Raw genomic sequence first — 19,233 nt, 5'->3', positions numbered from 1 at the left:
GATTATGTATTGGAATTTCAGGAGCGGGACCACGCCTCCAAACGCGCTCCTTCCTGTTGTCATCTATATAGGTTCCCCCCAGTTCTGCAAACTGTTCATTCTCGTTTACGCTGAATCCATTTTGGAATAAGGCTGCAGCATGACAAAATGTGGAACAAGTGAGGCTCTGTGAATACTTTCAGGATGCACTGGGCCAGTACAAAGAACCAGTATGAGCATTTTCCTGATACCTCTTTTAAACTCTGTAACCTCAACAGAAATCAATAGACTCCACTCAGAGAAATCATCTGCAAAAGATCAAATGTTATACTGACACAGAAAAAGAGGATCAGTTACATCATTACTAATAGACACAACAGTATCAATGCCAATAAAAGTCTGCAGTACAACTGCATTAATATAAATACACACAGTTGGTTGGAGCTGTCACAAAGCACTTTACGTGCTGCATATTTGACAATGAAAAGATTGACTGTAACTTAATTAACAGATAGCTTAAGATAGAATGACTAAGCTCAGTGTGACCACTCATTGCGTTCAGCAGATATCCTTTGTTTTTCCTCACAGAAACTTAAAACAGACTGGATTCACACCTGGGCAACATCTGATCATACTGAATGTCAGACCATATCCAGATGTGGTCTTCCGAGCATGTTGGATGTATTTACACCTTACATTAGCATCTATTATTCGTAATCCAGACTAGCTATCGCTAGCGCATGTTGCATGTGAATATCAGGTGTGAATTGGGTCAAAGAGACAGCAGCGCAGGGATAAAAACAACCAAACAGCAGATTGAGAGGGAAAGAGTGAGAACATCTGACATCAGATGTTGCTGGGCCTTCCCTACCCGTTAAATCACCCCTTTACTTTCCTCCCTCTCTCACTCTGTCTCTTTCCGTTTTCTCTCTCACATGGCTGTAATTATGCTCATGTAAACAAATGAGACCAGAGAGAGACATCAGGAATTCCAGTTGGGCCTGTGGGAGCGGTGTTGCTTGCAAAATCGCACAGAATGACACACGCACACACAGCGGATGTACAAGTCAAACTAATACTTTCCTACAATCGTTCTCTATCTGCGTGACTATATGCATCAGGATACTTCACATTTCCACAGAGAAATTTTTCAAGGCATTTGAATATCACAGCACGGCAACTGCACATCCTTTTGTTGAAGAGAAAAACACATTAACTAACCTGCTCATGGTACTCGATTCCCATGCTCAGAGTATTGATCAGAATCGCAATCATAATCCCTCGGCCAAAGTACTTGCTGTCCACGATCTTTCGGAAAGTGTCGCACACCAGCCTCCAGAAGTGAACAACCTTGGCGGCCGTTTTCCCCAGCCTCCGGTGCTTCTTTTTGGGCTGCCGGCTGTCTCTTCTGTCCCTGTGGTGGAGGTCCTGAGTGAACTCGTATACCCCATCACTGTCTGAGTCTCCAGGTGTCTCGTTGCCCTCGGTCCCGCCCTCCGATTCGTTGGCCAGGGCCTTGGCGCAGTAGGGGCAGCTCTCAGGGTCTAGTGTCAAAGCGGCCGTGTCCATGGCGCTGCTGGTGGTGCTGAGGTCACGGGCTGACAGCTGGCAGGAGAGCTGGGCTGCAATGGAGTAAAAAAGGTCAGATGGAGAAGCTGAGGCAGAGAGAAGGGTACTGCGGTGGAATCAGCATGATTTTGATAAATTACTTAAATGAAGTGGTTTGGACAAATTGTCAGATCCAATGAAAGAGATCGGTTGTGAATGGGAGCATTTTTAGACAGTTGCGTGTGTGTCAGGAAAAGTGTGTTTGACGGTGATGGGCAGTGTGTCTGTTGTATGACTAATGCCTCGTCTCTACAGATTCTCTGGCCGCTAGCCAGCCTTTTTCCACCACCTGTACAACCCGAAGAGACCTTAACTGACTTTTGTTTGGCCTAAGACATTTTTTAAAAGTTGACCAAGAGGCAAAAAAAGTTGGCTGGACATGAGGCATTAACATTTATTGACTCTAATTAGCACTCTATCTGCTTGTCATGAAAAGAGCAAAAATCTCTTTCTGGACAGTGTTGTAGCTCGAGGCTTAGTCAGAACAAATCAATACTGCACAGCGCCAAATACGTGATTGCAGTTAAAGGAACACAACCACTGGTGTGTTACATCATTTCCTTCAACACCAATATGGAAATTAGCATGGGCTGAGTAAATGAGATAGCAGTGTTTCCCACACAAAGAGTCTTCTCGGGCAGGCTTTCCAGGTATATGAATGGCACCCCAACTACAGTAGGTGATGATTAATTTTAGCATATTTTGAATTCTTTCTATCTGTCTTAGAAAACAATGTCATCTGTGATCGATTTACTGTTGGACCATTCCCTGACTCTTATTTTGTTCACTTGCTTGCTAGTCCTGGCCTTTCATGTTTTCCCTGCCAGCTGGCTCCCTGGCCAGGTTACTGTTGTCCTCCAAATCGTTCAGCTGCTACCCCAAAAGGGATCTTATCCATAGCCAGACATACTCCAACTTCACTATCATGGCCTACAGCTGGCAATTGTAGACTTTGTTCTGGTCTGGAGGACCACTGCAAACAGGATGGCCTCTCTAAATACAACCTGCACGTCGACAACTGGTTTGTGTGCAGCCATGCCGAACTCAGAGGGTGCAGAGCAGAAGGGCTACCATTTACCAGCTGCAAAACATGATGGTTTAGTTCAACCGTGTGAGACCTTGGGATCATATCATCTCTCTATGGATATCAGCTGAGTGGCATCACGGACCGCCACAATAGCAACCTGTCCAGTGAGCCAGGTTGTAGGGAAAACACATGAAGCACCAGGGTTAGGCAGTTAGCAGTAACTAAACTGTCAAAATAAGAGTGAGAAGATTATCCACGAGTAAATTAATTGGAAAATTAATAAGCCAGTGGATATTCTATTTTTTTCTCCTATTTAGCTCAGCTAACACACAAAAATGTATCTGCATCTGCTGCCTCATTGTGTGTTTACCTGTTGGACTGAGCGGGTCTACCAGACTCGATGGCCTTCTGTCCTGGGGCATTGGTGGAATATTAAGGTTGATGTTCGTCAGGGTGCTAGCTGCAATGCTCCCTCTTCTAGACTCGGCCAGAGCCCGAGCTTGAAGGGTGGGGTAGTTCTTAGGCCCTGGAGCAGCAAAGGGCACAGAGTTCCTCTTAATGGCCCTGGACTTGGGAGCCGGAGCCAAGGAGAAGAAGCCTGGAGCAATTCCAGAGTTGGTGTTGAAAATGCTGCAAACTGAGGATGAATCAGCAGCAGGACTGGACAAAATCGCAAGGTTCATATCAGAAGTTGCTGCTGTCACTGAAGAGGGTAGCGCCACGGCAAGATGCCCACTTCCAGTGTTTGCTATGAGAGTTCCCCCGTTGTTGTTATGAGCCCCACCTTCTGCCTCCCTACTGTCCAAACATCTGGTGCTCCCTCCTCCCCTCACACTACCATTCCCTAGATGGTAGTGGTGGTGGTGCTGGTGATGATGATGCATTATGTGGTGAACTGACACAGACCCCTGCCTGGAGGTCTTTCTCCTTCTCCTCTGGCTGTGGCTGCGTTGGATATCTGTGGCTGGGGGCGAGGCAGCAATGTGGAGCCCAGCACGACGGGCCAAGAGCCTGCAGATATGGGCCACTTGCTTGGCCCCCTTGCGGATGATGTGAACCAAGTACTTGAGGAGCTCGTCATAGCAGGAGCCTGGCTCGGATAGGGATGCCAGAGTGCTGGCGTTGGACATGAAGCGCACTCGTTGTTCCTTCATCAGCTGGCTCTCCCTCTGCTTGGTCTCTGAGAACTGAGTGGCAATGACCACCAGGCACAGGTTGATCATGAAGAACGAGCCAATCTAAGGGGAAAGAAAGAGAGATGATATTGTTACTGAGGTCTGAAGAATGAAGACTACAGAGAGAACGTTGTTTGAAAGATGTGTTGACCCAGGTAGTTGTTAGCATTAGCAATTAGCTCTGCTAATCGGAATAATTCAGCTGGACCTCTACTTAATGTTATGCTGTTGGGGCTTTTTCAGTTATGTTACATACTATGTTACTTAGCATCTGTCTACACTTGTACAGTTTGTGGATAGAGATTACCAAGCTTGGTAACCATTAGCTAATATCTTAGCACCCCACCCTCTTGTCCAAATATGCTAGCAGCTGCAAAAATTTTAATATTGAGGCTTAAAGCATTGGGTCATATCACAGTACTTATGTCCATCTTGTGTACAGCCTACATTCACACATGATCGGTGGATGCTCACACCCCCAGTTGACCCTCTTCTTCAGTCGTGTGCAGATATACTTACAATGATGAGCAGGATGAAGTAGATGAAGTTGTAGAAGGAGTGAGCATCCATCACAAAGTACATGATGTCCACCCAGCCTTCCAGGGTAATCACCTAAAAATGAACACCAGGAGTTAAGTACATACAAACATAAAAAAAAATTGAAAGAAGAAACCAAATAAAGAATGGAATTTAAAAATAGAAATTGAAAGAGGACATATTTCCCAGTGCTATAAAAACCAGGACTCAGCATAAGAGTAATCCTCCAACATTTATGTTGTTTGTTTTACCCCATGCAGGCTGAACATCTTCAGTCTGGCTCTCAAAAAATACCCGCCCCCCAGCAAGACAACTATGACTGAATACTCCAACAAAATGTTATTCAGATGATGTGAAGATAGCAAAGAAATGGTGTGGAAAAAATTAGCTGCAGTCTGATTGTGCGATGTTGGTGACCTGCTAATCCTCTAAGCCCTCTTTCTCTGATAGACTAGCCCAGGGGTAATTAGGCTCCATTTCTCCCTCTTCATCTCCATTTTGGATTACAGGATTGTGCATGGGCCAAATCGTACTGTATGTTGCCACTGCAGAAAAACTATTTTGGTATCTTCAAATCCGACCATTTGTCCTACCTGAAAGATGGCGATCCAAGCATAGCAGATGTTATCAAAGTTGATGGCTCCCTTGAAGGGGTTGATCAGACCAGCAGAGCAGTTGGTATAATACTGGTTCCAGTTGACGCAGGTGGTGTTGTCAGTGCTGTTATAAGAGTCAATATCCAGGGTGCACTCCAGGCCCCCCTCCTCATACAGCTTGGGAATCGAGCTACAGTCCCTCATGCCGTTGTCTCGGGGTTGAGAGCAGATGAAGGGGTTCTCGTCGTCGTTTTCAGTGTGGTAGTACTTTCCCAGCTCCAAAGACAGAGGGCTTGCATGAGGAAGAAGGGGAAATATTAGTATGGACTTCAGATTGCATTAACTCACAGAAAAATCAGGACTAAATTAAAATGACAGTGAGTTGGCCAAAAGACCCTGCAACATTAGACAGACCCCAACAAAACCCCAGCAATTAAATAATCCAGAATCAGGGTCAGGGAGCTGCAGCTATCTGGTGCAACCAGTTGGGAATGAAGGGAAAGACAAGAGAGCATATTTTAATAATCACTAATGTTGGTTTAAACTTCTATATGCAATAGTGATTTATAAGTATATGGAGAGTGAAAAGAGCTGAGTGAAAAAGAAACAGTGATGAGAAGCATTCAGGCTTTGCAGCATAACTAGGATTTGACCATCTGATCCCTAACTATAAACTATAAATAAGCAAACCACAAGAAACCCTACAATTTGAGAGTGATGTGTCAAATTTGGATGTTATGGTACTATTAGATTTTAAAAATACAACGGGGCTTGATTATTCATATCCTTGTATATGAGGAGAAGGATTTCAAAGTCTGTTCTGGATTTAACAGGGAGTCAGTGATGCCCATGTTCCTAATATGGGCAGAATATACCCTTTACTCTCACTGTTAATACTCTTACTGCAGCATTCTGAATCAGCACAATGGTTCTCAGAGAGACTTTAGAATGACCCGATAATAATGAATTACAATAGTCCATCCTAAAAGTGATAAATCCATCAACTAGTCTTTCAGCATCACTCTGAAACTAGATTTCTTTTTAGATTAAAATATATGTGCAAATGAATAAAGGAAGTCCTACATAGTTGTTTAACATGCGCACTGAAGGACATATCCTGCTCAAACATAACAGATTTCCTCAAGTTTACTGAAGGCTAAAGTAATGCCATCGAGAGTAAGTACCTGGTCAGATGCCATGTTTCTAAGAGGGCCGAGTACAATAACCCCAGTTTTGTCCAAATTTAGAAGTGTTGGCACACAGCATTGAGGATAATAACACTGGAGGAATTGCTTCCATAAACTCAGTTACAGCACTTTCAGAAAGACTATTGTATTATCTACTGTATTGAAATGTATTTCCCAGTGCAGTGTAATTAAATTACAATTATGTGTTTAAATTACACTCTGAGTTGGGTTATATTCACTCTGAAAAAAAAACAATAAAGTGTAATAATTTAATGAATCTGTGTCAAGGCTGTCAGCATCAGCGTCTACATGAATGTTAAAGTTACCCAATATTATTCATTTATCTGAACTTAACACTAAATCTAATAAAATATAAGACAGGTCGATCATATATAAAATAGACAGACATATAGGGTTGTAGAAACAATACTACAAAAGTACTGCAATTAGAAAGAATCACATATTTTAGTCAAAAATGCAACTATTTTTATTAATAATGACTGGACTAAATGACTGGACCTCAAAAAGTGAGGCAAATAAGATATATATAAATTATAAATGATTCTGAAAGAATTATCATCTTAAAAGTAATGCATAAATTTGAGCAGCTGCATGTTGCAAAACAGCCTGACGAAATATCTCAGGTTAAATATGTGACCTTGAATGTTTCCAAGAAAAAAAAAAGTCCAGAGATGTCTTTCCTCAGGGAATAGTCTTTTTCACATGTATTCAACTGCAGCCTGCATTTATTGTCATAATTGGCGGGACATTTTTAATTTTCCTAATGGTGTTCCTTTTGGACTTTATTATAAACCCAGCACAATTTTAAGTGGATCAACTTCAAAATCCCAAAGTCTGCAGGTTTTAAATCCATGCAAACACTACAGCAGCTGATTCCACTGATTAACACTCATGCAAACAGATTGGAGTAAATAATCAGTGAAGCTAGCTTTAATTGTGTTTGAAATATCCAGGGCCAAATACCCAGGGAGAACCCAGTGTGCACTGGATGAGTTGGATATACAAGAGAATTTGCCTGCTATAACACATCTTGGCATATCTGTTGCAGAACACTCGCCTGTCTGGAATAACTGGTGTGTGTCTGGTGACTCTGTAGTATCTGGCTCATCTGTCAACACACATTCAGTTTTATTAATTGCACTGTAGCATCACATGTTTTGTGTGACTACATATCCACTTATCCACACTCTTATTTATATATTCTTAAAATCTGTTTCCCACTTTGGGATGATCTACAGGAGCACTTATTGCTCTGATGAGCTCAGTATGTTGTTCGGTCGATTTATCACACTCTGACATGACACACGGGTCCACTTCAATAGTCTCGATCATACTAATAAAGAGTTACTGTCAACCAAGCTAACAGCCTGTGCCGAAGCACTAAAATATGTATCAGTGATATGCGTTCAAGAGAAATGGATGCAAGCATTAAAACAGTTATGTTTATGACTTTGGACATTAAAAAAATGACTCGGCTTAGGTGCCATTTTTCTATAGCAATGATAATGATTTTCAAGGTACGAGAGGAATGTCTAAAAATTGACAATGATGATGAGAAAACAAGAAAGAGACAGAGGGAAAAAATGCCTGCATAGCAAAGCCATTATGCATGAACTTCAATTATAGCTGTGAGGAGTTATACATCGAGAGGGAACGATGAGGGCAGGAAGATACAGGGAATATGAATAAGTCATTGGTTTCCATGTTCTATATGCCTGGTTCACATGACGTCTTTCTCATTATTCCCAGGCTTGTCTATCCCATTCATCAATGTGATGAGACTCTGTGATCACAGACCTTTTGACCTAGTTTAGGGTGCTCAGTCAAAGTTCACTCCCCAGATTGACTTCGATCTCCTGCAGAATTATGCTGCAGCAATAGCATCACTTTTCAAGAAAAATAATAAATACATAAAAAAATCCTTCCAGCTTGTGGACCTTTAAATTATTGAGAGAAAGTGGTTAACATGAACCACAGGGTTTAAATCAGCAACACTCACCTCATTTCTTCCATTCTCTACAAATCTAGACAGATAAGAGGTTGGGAATACTGACGACTGATAGCTCTTTCTTGTTGAGTATAAATATCCATTATTAACCTGTAAATAACTGATTATTAATCTGTATCGTTTACGATTTGTTTCGATCAATTCAAAATATTCATATTAAATATTTTAGTGTCTATTGATGTTAATTTTGCAGATTGAAAAATAAGATCTGTCTATTAAAGATTTAATAGAAAGCTTGGCTATTTGTCTGGGTCAAAACTATTCATTTTTTAACAATGGATTATACTACTACTGTGACATTTGCATAATAAGAGTTGGTGGTTTAAATTCTTAATTGTGCTAATGCAAGTGTGGCTGCATAAAGTCTGCTAGCAGTCAATTAGTTACACTTCTTGTTCTCACTATAGTCTCATCTTTGCATGTAGTTGAACAATTTTCAGCCTGTAGAAGGAGGATATATCATTACCATTGATGAGGGCATTGTTAGCTAGCTAAAAGGGCTTATTTGGCACTGAAGGTAAAGTAAAATCTAATTCAGGTTGTGGTATTGTTCTCCATACAGGAATTGTTTGATTGTTGGTTTTCTCTGCATTATTATAGGGTCTTTTCCTTAACAACACAAAATGCCTTTAGGCGACTGTTGCTGTGATTTGGCACTATATAAATACAATTGCATTGAATGGAATTTGGACAAGAAAGCACCAAATGTGTCGAACACCTTGAGAGAACCGTTGTTGTGATTTTGTGCTATATAAATGAAATTTAACTGAATTAAATAGAACTGAATTGAATATAGACAATGCATACATGAGTACAGTAGAGATGGAAAGCATGGTACTCACAAGGAGAAGTTGTCTTCGACGAAGCAGCGGTTTCTGAGCAGGCCAGACCACAGCTGGACGCCCACTATGCCAAATATGAAGAAGACGAAGAAGCACAGCAGCAGTACATTACCCAGCATAGGCAAGGTGTCCAGCAGCAGGGTCACAAGGATACGCATACCTGAGAGAAGAGACAAAGCAAAGGTCAAACATCTGTGCAGCACACAGTAGATCCATATAGCTGCATTGTGTGGATCAGGTCTGTTTGAATGGAGAATCCAAGCACTTTCAGTTAAAGAGGCACTGCAGAACGTTTTTCATCGCTGCATATATCCTAGTCAAACAAGTACCATTCACACTAAATGTTGCATTTACCTGTTTTAACAGACCTGCAGGGACAAGTGCAAAATTTTGTGTTTTATTCATCTGATGAAATGACACACTTTCCAGCAGATGCCGAAGTAGCTTTTTTTAGTTTAATGAAAATGAAACAAAAATGATGAATCACAGAAATAACAGCCTGTTACATGTCATAATCTAGTAAATATAGCCGCTCTGCGCTTTATGTTTTATACTACCCAAACAGGGCTTATTAAAGGACTGTCAAAACACGGTCATTCATTTTAGGAGACGAAGTACAGTGCTGTGGGTCACTCGTAAACAATATGGGGCCCTTGACAAACAGAAATGATTCAGTGTGTCAGTTTCTCAGGATGAAATTTTTCGCCAGTAAAAAAGGTTTTCAGGAAATTGAAATGAACAACTGTAGACCGCCATGTATAGCAGAATTTAATTTTGCCCATCCATTTTTTTAATATATAAAGCACTGCTAATAATGACTTATAAATGGCATGTTGCACTGACAGGACCGATAGCTTTTGTTTTAGTTTTTAGGCTTTTTCCACATTTTTGATGTGAAAAACATAAAGAACTGGGATGGAGGTGGGTTGCAAAGAGGCTTGCAGATGTACAGCAATGTTGGGCAAGCTAAAGCAGCCAATAACTCTTGTTAGAGTTTCCATAGAAAGGTATCAGCAGAGCCAGATTGATCTTGTTCTGCCTGAACTGACTCTATGCTCAACGAAATTAACATCATGCAGTTTGACACATAGCTAGCTACTGCCTTTTTATTCCACACATTGTTTATGTTTGCTTTTTTGACAGAATCTAATCACTACATGGCCCACAGTACAACTCGAACACAACTTCTTTTCACAGTAGTATCCGATGAGTGTTAATAAAACACTAACTAGGCATTATAAACACTAATATATAGTGTATACACACTACAGTAAGCCCTAATTGGTCCAACACCAGATTGCCAATGTGACAGTGACAATGTCTTTCCAAATTTAGCGAGATGCTATTTAGAAGTGGTGCAAACCAACAGCATGTATTGATCATCAGTGAAATATGTCAAAGTTTCTGCTGCTGAAAAGTACTGTAAGTGCTATAACTGTCCACGATGACACTGGTGTAGCAAAAATCCAAAGTGACATCTCAGTCAGAGCCCCGGACGGCATAAATGCTTAGTAGTTACTAGAAACCTGTCATTTCACTGTGTTGGTGTGCTTAGCAACACCCTTTTAAAATAATGTTTAAAAATATATTTGGAGAAGACACAACGGTCCTGAGTCAAGCGGAAGTAGTTAGCAGTCTGTGAAAGTACCAGCAGGACTCCTACAGTTTGTTCTGAATTAAAGCCACAGTAAAAGACCTGCTTTATTGCCTTTCATACAGTACATCTCTAAATCTGTCTGCTCTGGACAGTGTTCCCTCATGTTTCTGACAACACACACACTTCCTACCGCCTACACACTCCCTCTGCTAACTCTGGCTCTGTCCCTCAGATTTTGATTTGATTTTCACATTGATTTTCTCACTAGCTGTATACTATCCAACCATCTGTTAATCTATCTTACCTAACCTTGTTCAGTTCTCTCTTGTTTTTGCCAATGTGTAATCTCTATTCTCCATCACATTGCTTTGGTTTCCCCTTTTCCCCTCTGTGTCTTTAGTTCCACCTCTGCCTGCCCATCTCTCTGTCTCTCTCTCTCCTTCTCTGGCTGTGTTTTTGAGTCAGGCGTTAATAATGAGGATCATTTTCCTGATCAGGGGTTTTCTGGGTAATTGGATAGGCCGAATCGAAGCCTGCCATTGCAATGGCAGAACTCATTTGATGGCACTGAGGAACAGAGGGCAGAAGGGAAGGACACTGAGTCAATGGAAAGGGCACCAAATAGGCAGAGGGTGGGAAAACGAGATATATGAAATCAAAGGGTTATCTGGTCCAATTAAAAGAAACCAAGGCACTGAGCTCATTCGTTTATTTGGGGGATGCTTTCAAAAGGGCAGGTGCGGATTTGATAAAAGAAAATGTTACAATTTGTTTACTTATAGACGCCCTGTAAAAACATGCTAATTTTAAGACTTTTAAAACATTTTGGTATCATTTTGAATGAAATTGTACCAAGGTTGGTTGGTTGGTTGGTTGGTTGGTAGGTAGGTAGGTAGGTAGGTAGGTAGGTAGATAGATAGATAGATAGATAGATTTCCCATTACAGTTTTGTGTTTAATCACTTTGTGTTTTGTGCAAATCCTTGATTCCACTTTGTGCTTTTTTAATGTTGCCTCAATTTCAGGCCACACCAGCATCCCATCAGTTATTTACTCTCTCAAGTATACAATGCTGTAGTTTCCCTTTGTCATTATCAGAATATTCATTTCTAGCAAAAAGTTTCCATACCTCATTCAAATTGTACATAATCTTCCTTTTTTCCTGTGCATTGTACTTTGGTTTTGTCATGTATTCGTTTTCACACGTGCCTTGTTGTCTAAACTGACTTGCCACCTGCGTATGACCACAAATATTTTATTTTGGATTTGACTCAGCCTCATAGCGTCCTGCTGGCTTTATATCAGTTTTGGCACATTATTGCCACCTTGTAAATTGGACTGTGGATTATAGTGTTGTCTGATCCAAAACGGCATGGATGCAGCTGCATTGTGTGATCTAAATGTGCACAGAAATTAAAATAGCATTATTTTGGTCTACAATGCTAAAAGTATTTAAAACCCCAAATATATGAATGTAAGAACATTTTATAATTTTTAAAGACTAGTGCCAGTTTTCAGGACATTTCAGGATGATGAACCATCTTGTTCTTTAATAAGTAATGAATTAATAAAATGTCAACATTTCAGCAAACTCATTTAAAATTTGGGCCAGTGATATTTTCATAGTGAATTTTAGGTACATAAGAATCTCCCTCCTTTAAAAAACTGCAGTGTTTTACCATTAAGAACTGACCATACAGATAAAAAAAAATCAAAGCAAAATAATTCAGTTAGTTGATTTCAAATTTTATCTATACAGCGCCAAACAACAACAACAGTTGCCTCAAGGCGCTTTATATTGTGAGTTAAAAACGCAGCAATAACACAAAGAACTCTCCAAATTTCTCTGCTCGCTTGAAATACTTGTAAAGATCCTGAAACCTAAATGTTTTAATCTGAACCGGATGAGTGAGATGAGAAGGCTGTCAGGAGTCTATCTGAGAGGCGGGATACACCCTGGACAGGTTGTCAGTTCTATCATGCGATGTTATTTATGGGTCCTTAATAACATACTACGACAATGCAGTTTACAAGACAACACATTACTTGTTTACACTCTGCCTGCTCGGATCTGGTTGTTATGTTTGTGCCGTTCCAAAACTTCCAAACTTTCCTCTAGCAGATAAACTAGTCAACATCAACACTTACAGCATGATTGAAGGGTGTTTCTTCCATCTCTGCTTTACTTTTTAAATTCGTCTTTATTAGCTGTGATGAATGTGGATACCAGTATATTGGCAAACAGCTAACATTAAGTTATAATATTGAGAAAGTTAAAATATTTCTCTGCTGAGAAATCATTTGGGCTCTACTTCAAAAATATTAAAGGGTAATCAGAAAAAATGAGCAATTTCCAAGTTAAAATCCCATCAGATGTGTTAGGAGCAAAAAAAAAAAAATGGGAATATGAGATGAAATGAAAAACAAATTCATGAATCAAAGTGGGTTTCCCTTGACATCTTCATGGTTCTTTTTTTAAATATACATATATCAGGAATACTTTAAAGTGTGATTTGGAGGAGATCCACTGTCAGAATACACAGTAAAGTCTTTGCTTGTGTCCATATCCACTAAAATCTCCTCTGGTCTGGAGTGAAAGTGCATGCATTTACCATTCCTGTTTTAAAGTTGGTGAAATTTCATCCTTTTCATGTTTAGACGACTGTGCCATCTGAGAGTAACACAGCAAACTGCATCAGAAACTTTTCATATCTTCAGCTCTGAGTTTGTTTTTCGTTTCAGTTTTTTTTTGTTTAATCGGGTGCACACTGACAGATTTTTTTTTTTTCCCGTGTTGACAGATGGGAGGAAATCCAAGAAGGAGTTTGCGGACTTTCTCAGATCTGGAGAACAAAATGAGCCACAGCCCGTCAGGAGAGGCAGGGGGAGAGATGAAGGGAGGAGAGGAGCAAAGGTAAGGCACAAGAGAATGAGTGACAGTGCTGAACATTTGCAGGATAACGTGCGTGTTTCGCAGACACTGGAGAAAAATCCAGGAGCTGTGAAATCCAGCTAAAATTGAAAAGTGACAGCAGAGAAAGCCTGGAAACTTGAATGGTACTTGAAAAGCACGGTTCCGTTTGTGTAATAGCTGCCACATTACACACTGGACGCGGTAGCAGCATAAATAGCATTTACCATCACGGCGCAAGATGAGAGGCGTAAAGAAATTATCTGCGATGCTCCACTCATCGTGCAAGTTATTAAATAAGGCTCTGCAGGGCTGTTTACAAGAGAAACATCCTGTCATGATTCAAGGGAAGCGATCCAGTGCAGGGAGTTATGTAAAAATGAAGGCATGACTCACTGCCTGTGGCCATTTGTAGCCACTTGCCCTTTGGTGGGAGACACCTTCATCACGACTGCCTGAACTGCCTGAAAATATACGGATTCATTCAGAGGTGTGAGGGCCCATACGCTCTGAGAGACCCGAGTCAAAAGGTAAATCTACCCCTGTGTTTCCCTGTGTTTGGTCATTGCAGACACACACACACACACACACACACAGAGTGCACATTAAGCAGCGACTCCTTCATGTGATCGCTCTCAGAGAGTAATGTGCTGAGCTGTGAGGATGCTGCTTAGCTGTGCCTGAGTTAGCAACAGCAGCTGGGATTAGTGTCCAGACAATGACGGGCTTCATATGCTGTGATTCAGAGCAGCAGTACTACACATCTGCATCTGAGATTTCTATAACTGACACAGCTCAGACTTACACACCCACAAGACTTGTTATCATCATAGCAAACTATTAATAAATTAGCGCCAAGTTATCTTAGTGAACTTCTCAAACCACATACTCCTGCTAGAACACTCAGATCTGCCACTCAACTACTTCTGACCCAACCCAGATCTCGACTGAAGTCTCGGGGTGACCGTGCGTTTGCTCTGGCTGCCCCGGTACTCTGCCCTCTCGACCTCCGCGCATCTGATTCCATTGCACTGTTCAAATCACGATTAAAAACCCACTTATTCAATCTTGCCTTTCCCTCTAGTTAATATTTCTTTTATGATTTTATATCACGCACTTTTATGCTCATTTAAATTCTTGTTTGCTCTGTACCTGTTGCTTTCCTATGTATTAGTGACAGTTATCTGCTTCCATATTTAGTACTTGCTTTGGTCCTATTTCTATTATCCTCCTCATATACTCTATTTTACTTGTTAAGCACCTTGGCATACCCTTGGTTTTTAAGTGTGCTTTATAAATAAAGTTTATTATTATTATTATTATTATTATTATTTTAACAGACCTTCGTGGGATTCTGTGAAGTGGATAAATGTGTGAAAGTATAATGGTTACAACATTGAAAAATGCTGGAAGATAAATATCAGTAATGTTAAAAAACAAAAATTTAATATGTTCATTTTGAAATGCCCTCATTTACATTTAGAGTCATCATGTGGAAATATGTTTGTAAAGCACACACATGCGCACACAAATAAAAACATTGTTACAATTATTTACTTAACTACTTCAAATTACATTGTCCTGCAGATTTGCAGGTAGGTTGTCCAAATGGTGTTGTCCTGTTCCAGCAGAGTTTATGTAATCATCTTTTTAGAAGTCCATATAGTTCCCATCATAGCAGGACAGGTATGAAAAGGTAATGTAGTTACAACTGAACATTTTGCACTGAGACTGATAGGTGATATTAGCTAAAAAGGGTCAATAACTTCAATGAGTGGAAACAAAACTAGTCTAGTAGTGAGTTTTAATCAATCAGTTATTGCTAACATGACAAGATACATAGACGTTACTAACCAAGCATTCATCCAGCAGTCAAAAGTGGCTATATTTGTCAGAACCCCATGCAGTACCAGTTATGATAGATTAAATATGTAATATATAGCAGTGCTTTTGTTTGTTTGTTATTTTGCTTTTTCAAATACTCATATAATCTATTGTATAATTGTACTTGCTTGTGCTGCATTCACAGTGAGGCTCATTATTTCCAAGAAACTAAATGTTGTCTTGGAGTTATGAAAGAGCTACGTGAACTCGGTTATTTCAATTGGAGAGAAAAAAACCACCAAAAGACAAAAAGACTGTTCATAGAAGAAGGACGTACCATCATGATGTCACTGTTTTCTAAATACTGCATTTTGAAGTCAATGTTTTGGCACCTAGTTAGAAAGCATGTGTTCTCAATTTTCAGTAACAAAAAAAAATCAACTTAAATGAAGAAAACTTTATCTGTATCTTTGAAAATTACATTTGGGGACTTGTTTTCAGAGCTAGCCTCAAGTGGTCACGAAGGGAACCGCAGCTTCGGGCACTTCGGGTTCTCACATACAGTGAGAGTGCAACACATTACAACACATTCATCACATTAACCATCTTAGAATTGCTGTAGTCATCGGCAAACATATTAATGTTATTCAAGTACGGTATGTGAAGGATTTTTCTTTTCTCTCTTTCTTTCTTTTTTTTTAAAATATACTCTAAATATGTCCGGAGTATGATCAAAACCAGAAGAGTCTCAGAGCTGGTACGGCTGTAATGGCTGAACATTAAAGAAGTCAGCTTTGAGCGATTGGTATTTGGAACAGGCGTGATGGCAGTTAGGAAGCAATTTAGCCAGAAGTAAGACGACATAAAGTATTTGAAGTGGCAACAGTTTGTTTTGCAGAGTGCTATTGTGAGAGGAGTATAAATCAGGGCATTAAACAATACATCGTCTGGATCAGAGCCATTCATGAGAGTAACTTGTTAAACAGTGACAGACGCGAGCATGAATCTCTTAAGAAGAACCTCTGTTTATGTCCGAGGTAAGACAATCAATCCACCAAGCCTCTCCCGACCTCTACAGTGTGCTCATTCCAAGTGATCGACATTTCATATTCAATAACAATCATCTCCTCCTCCGCCTGTGTGCCCTCTCCAACCTCGCCGTGGGCAGCCACTCCATTCCAACACGGCTGGCAGGCGGGTTGCTGCGTGTGATCGGGGGAGCCATCTGTTAGCAGGCAGATTAGGTCTGCTTCCTCTGCTCTGCTGTCCAGGTCCAGCTCCGGCCCAGCCAGCTTTGTAATCTGTGTACTGTGAACTAATGGGCTTTCTGAGTCGAGGGGCAGCGTACACCTGCGTCTCTTCTTATTTGCTCCGAGTGGACGGCAACAAGCTCGCTGTAAGCGACTCCAGACAGAGATGACTGCATGTCCCCAAAATGAAAATAATCCTCTGTGTAAGTGAGTCATGAGACTCATAGCCAGAGTCCATGTGGAAAAAAATGAAACCCGATGAAGAGAACGGGCTTAGAACTAAACTTTTGTAATCATCTGAATTTTTTTTTGTATTGACCAGTGGATACAAAATTATGAGAAACAGACACTGAAAAAAAATCTAAATTAGTTTACTCACATAGTTTTATGCTTATGATTATTCTACATACTGAGTCAGACTGATCCATTTTCCACAACGGGCCTTCCATACAAACAAACCCACATGGGCATAGCTGTGCAAATGCAGATAAACAAATCCCTAAATTAAAGATACACAATTTATATGAGTGAGTGAGTGCAATATACATATATAAACACACCGATCAGGCTTAACTTTATGACCACTGGCAGGTTAAATGAATAACACTGATTATCTTTTCATCTTGGCTATCAGGTGATAGCGAGTGAGGTATATAAGGAACCAGGCGAGCAAGCAGGAAAGATTAGTATTTGAGCGAGTTTGACATGGGCCAAAATTTGATAGTTTGTAGGGTGTTCCTGGTCAAAGTGGTCAAAGGAAGAAACAGCAGCCAGTCTGCAGCCAATCCTCACTGATGCACAGGGTGAGTGAAGGCTGGCCCGTGGGGTTTGGTCCAACAGAAAAGCTACTGTAGCTGAACATGTCAGTGCATCACAGGTTGTTGTGTACAGGGCTGCATGGTCACATACCAGTCAGGATACTGGATCCTGTCCACAATGGGCACGTGAGCTGGACTGGACAGAACCGGACTACCAAGCAATGGAAGAAAGTAGCCTGCTTGGACAAATCATGTTTCCGAAATGTTACTTTGACATGTACCACCAGCTAAGCATTGTTGACCACATACACCCTTTCATGGAAACAGTATACTCCGATGGCTGTGACCTCTTTCAGCAGGATAATGCTCCCAGCCACAAATCAGAAATGTCTCAAGAATGGTTTGAGGTATTGATTGGACTACGAATTCCTCAGATCTCAGCCCAATATTTATATGTATTTATTTGAAGATGGTTTAACTTGATTGGATACTATTTTTCTTCTTTGTAGTACCCTTTTTTCACCATTTCATCTGCAATAGACTCCGGCCAGCTGTGAGGCTAGTTGGATAAGCTTGAAGGAACGATTGGATGTGATAAATGATGCCCTAGACTCCATCATTCACTCAAACAAATGATGACTTAAAAAGGAACATTTTTCCACCTTTTTACACATCTACTTGTTCACTTGCACTTACCCCTGCATCAAATCTCTTTGACAAAACACAGCTGTGGGGTGATGATTGTGCGTGGTTTCGTCTTCTGCTTATCTGGGAATATTCCAGCTGATCAAAGACCTGAACTTCAAGCCTTTAGAAACTGTGGCAGCTTAAAACCTTGAAAATGACTTGGGACTGAAAATTCAAGTAAAACACAATCTCTTCTGTCTTTAGGCAAGGAAATATCACTAGCCCGCCAACAGCTGCTGGGGGTGTTCTTGTCATAATAAGATTCGACTAAAAAGAGCTTTTTGTTTTTTACAGCAAAAGATTGACAGCGGAGAGCAAGGATTACGCTGCGACATTCTTTACTTTCATCCTCTGGCAAACAACTTCCTCTTCTGAACTCTTTCTAACCTTATCAGCGTGTTATTACTTCAGCTCTCCTCTTTAAACAAGGAGCCCTCCGGATCAAACCCGTCCCCTGACTCATCCAGGCTCTCCCTCTTGTATTTACATCGCAATAAAACAGCAAAAGTCAGGGGGTGACTTAGGCCTTTCTATAAAACCCTTCTCCCAACATCTTAGGGAAGAATAGACGCTAGGACGTTCTTGTGAGCTCTTTAATTACAGTACTGTGGCTTGGCAAACAATGCGCCATAGGAGGAGGGTGAGGAGGAGGGTGGTGAGGAGGAGGGTGAGGAGGAGGAGGAGGAGGCATGGTCGTGCTGGGAGCTGCGAGGTTGATAATGTTCCTGTGTTGCTGTTGCCTTTAGGGCGTATCTGGGTGGAAGTACAAGACAGTGTGCATGAACCTGGTACAGCTCAAACACCAAGCCTAACAGAGCGTGGAGAACAGGATGAAACACTACGTATTATTGATGCATGGGTAGAAATAACAGCTTGTATGTGCATGCACTGCAGGTCCACGAGTGTGTGAGAAAGTGAGGAAAATGTGTACGAGCTCTACCTCTGCATATGTGTGGGCTAGTTTGATAAGGCTCTGGGGAAAAGGGCACATGAGGCAGCTCAACAATCAGCAAGTGCCTGAGGGCTATTAATCAGTCTCATTAAGACAGGGATGGGTAAGAGTGTGTGTCTTGTGTGTCTTGTGATAATCACCTATTGACTGCTGCCTCCAGCTTATCAATCGCTCAAATGTGGCGTACTCGCAGCAGCCAAAAGTTTCATCGAGACTTACCGAGTCTGGGAGGAATGCAAAAGTTTTATCTTGTTACGTCTGCTCATTTGCAAGCC

General features: G+C 40.9%; 1 protein-coding gene across 13 annotated transcripts in view; it reads right to left on the bottom strand.

The window, feature by feature from the left end:
• cacna1g (calcium channel, voltage-dependent, T type, alpha 1G subunit) overlaps positions 1-19,233 on the bottom strand; it is a 207,837-nt gene that overhangs the window by 127,806 nt on the left and 60,798 nt on the right. For all 13 annotated transcript variants that reach the window (XM_042225737.1, XM_014337482.2, XM_005934426.3 and 10 more), the window contains exons 4-8: positions 8,981-9,140; positions 4,920-5,214; positions 4,309-4,401; positions 2,985-3,852; positions 1,201-1,601 (exon numbers count right to left, since the gene is read on the bottom strand). In XM_042225737.1, the coding sequence (XP_042081671.1) occupies positions 1,201-1,601; positions 2,985-3,852; positions 4,309-4,401; positions 4,920-5,214; positions 8,981-9,140 (1,817 nt within the window). The remainder of the gene's footprint in view (positions 1-1,200; positions 1,602-2,984; positions 3,853-4,308; positions 4,402-4,919; positions 5,215-8,980; positions 9,141-19,233) is intronic.

This window comes from Haplochromis burtoni, unplaced genomic scaffold, assembly GCF_018398535.1.
Source record: "Haplochromis burtoni strain Fernald_Lab_line unplaced genomic scaffold, NCSU_Asbu1 Contig_180, whole genome shotgun sequence".
Taxonomy (NCBI): domain Eukaryota; kingdom Metazoa; phylum Chordata; class Actinopteri; order Cichliformes; family Cichlidae; genus Haplochromis; species Haplochromis burtoni.
Note: the sequence above shows the minus strand (reverse complement) of the source record. Positions and strands in the feature narration are given on the sequence as shown.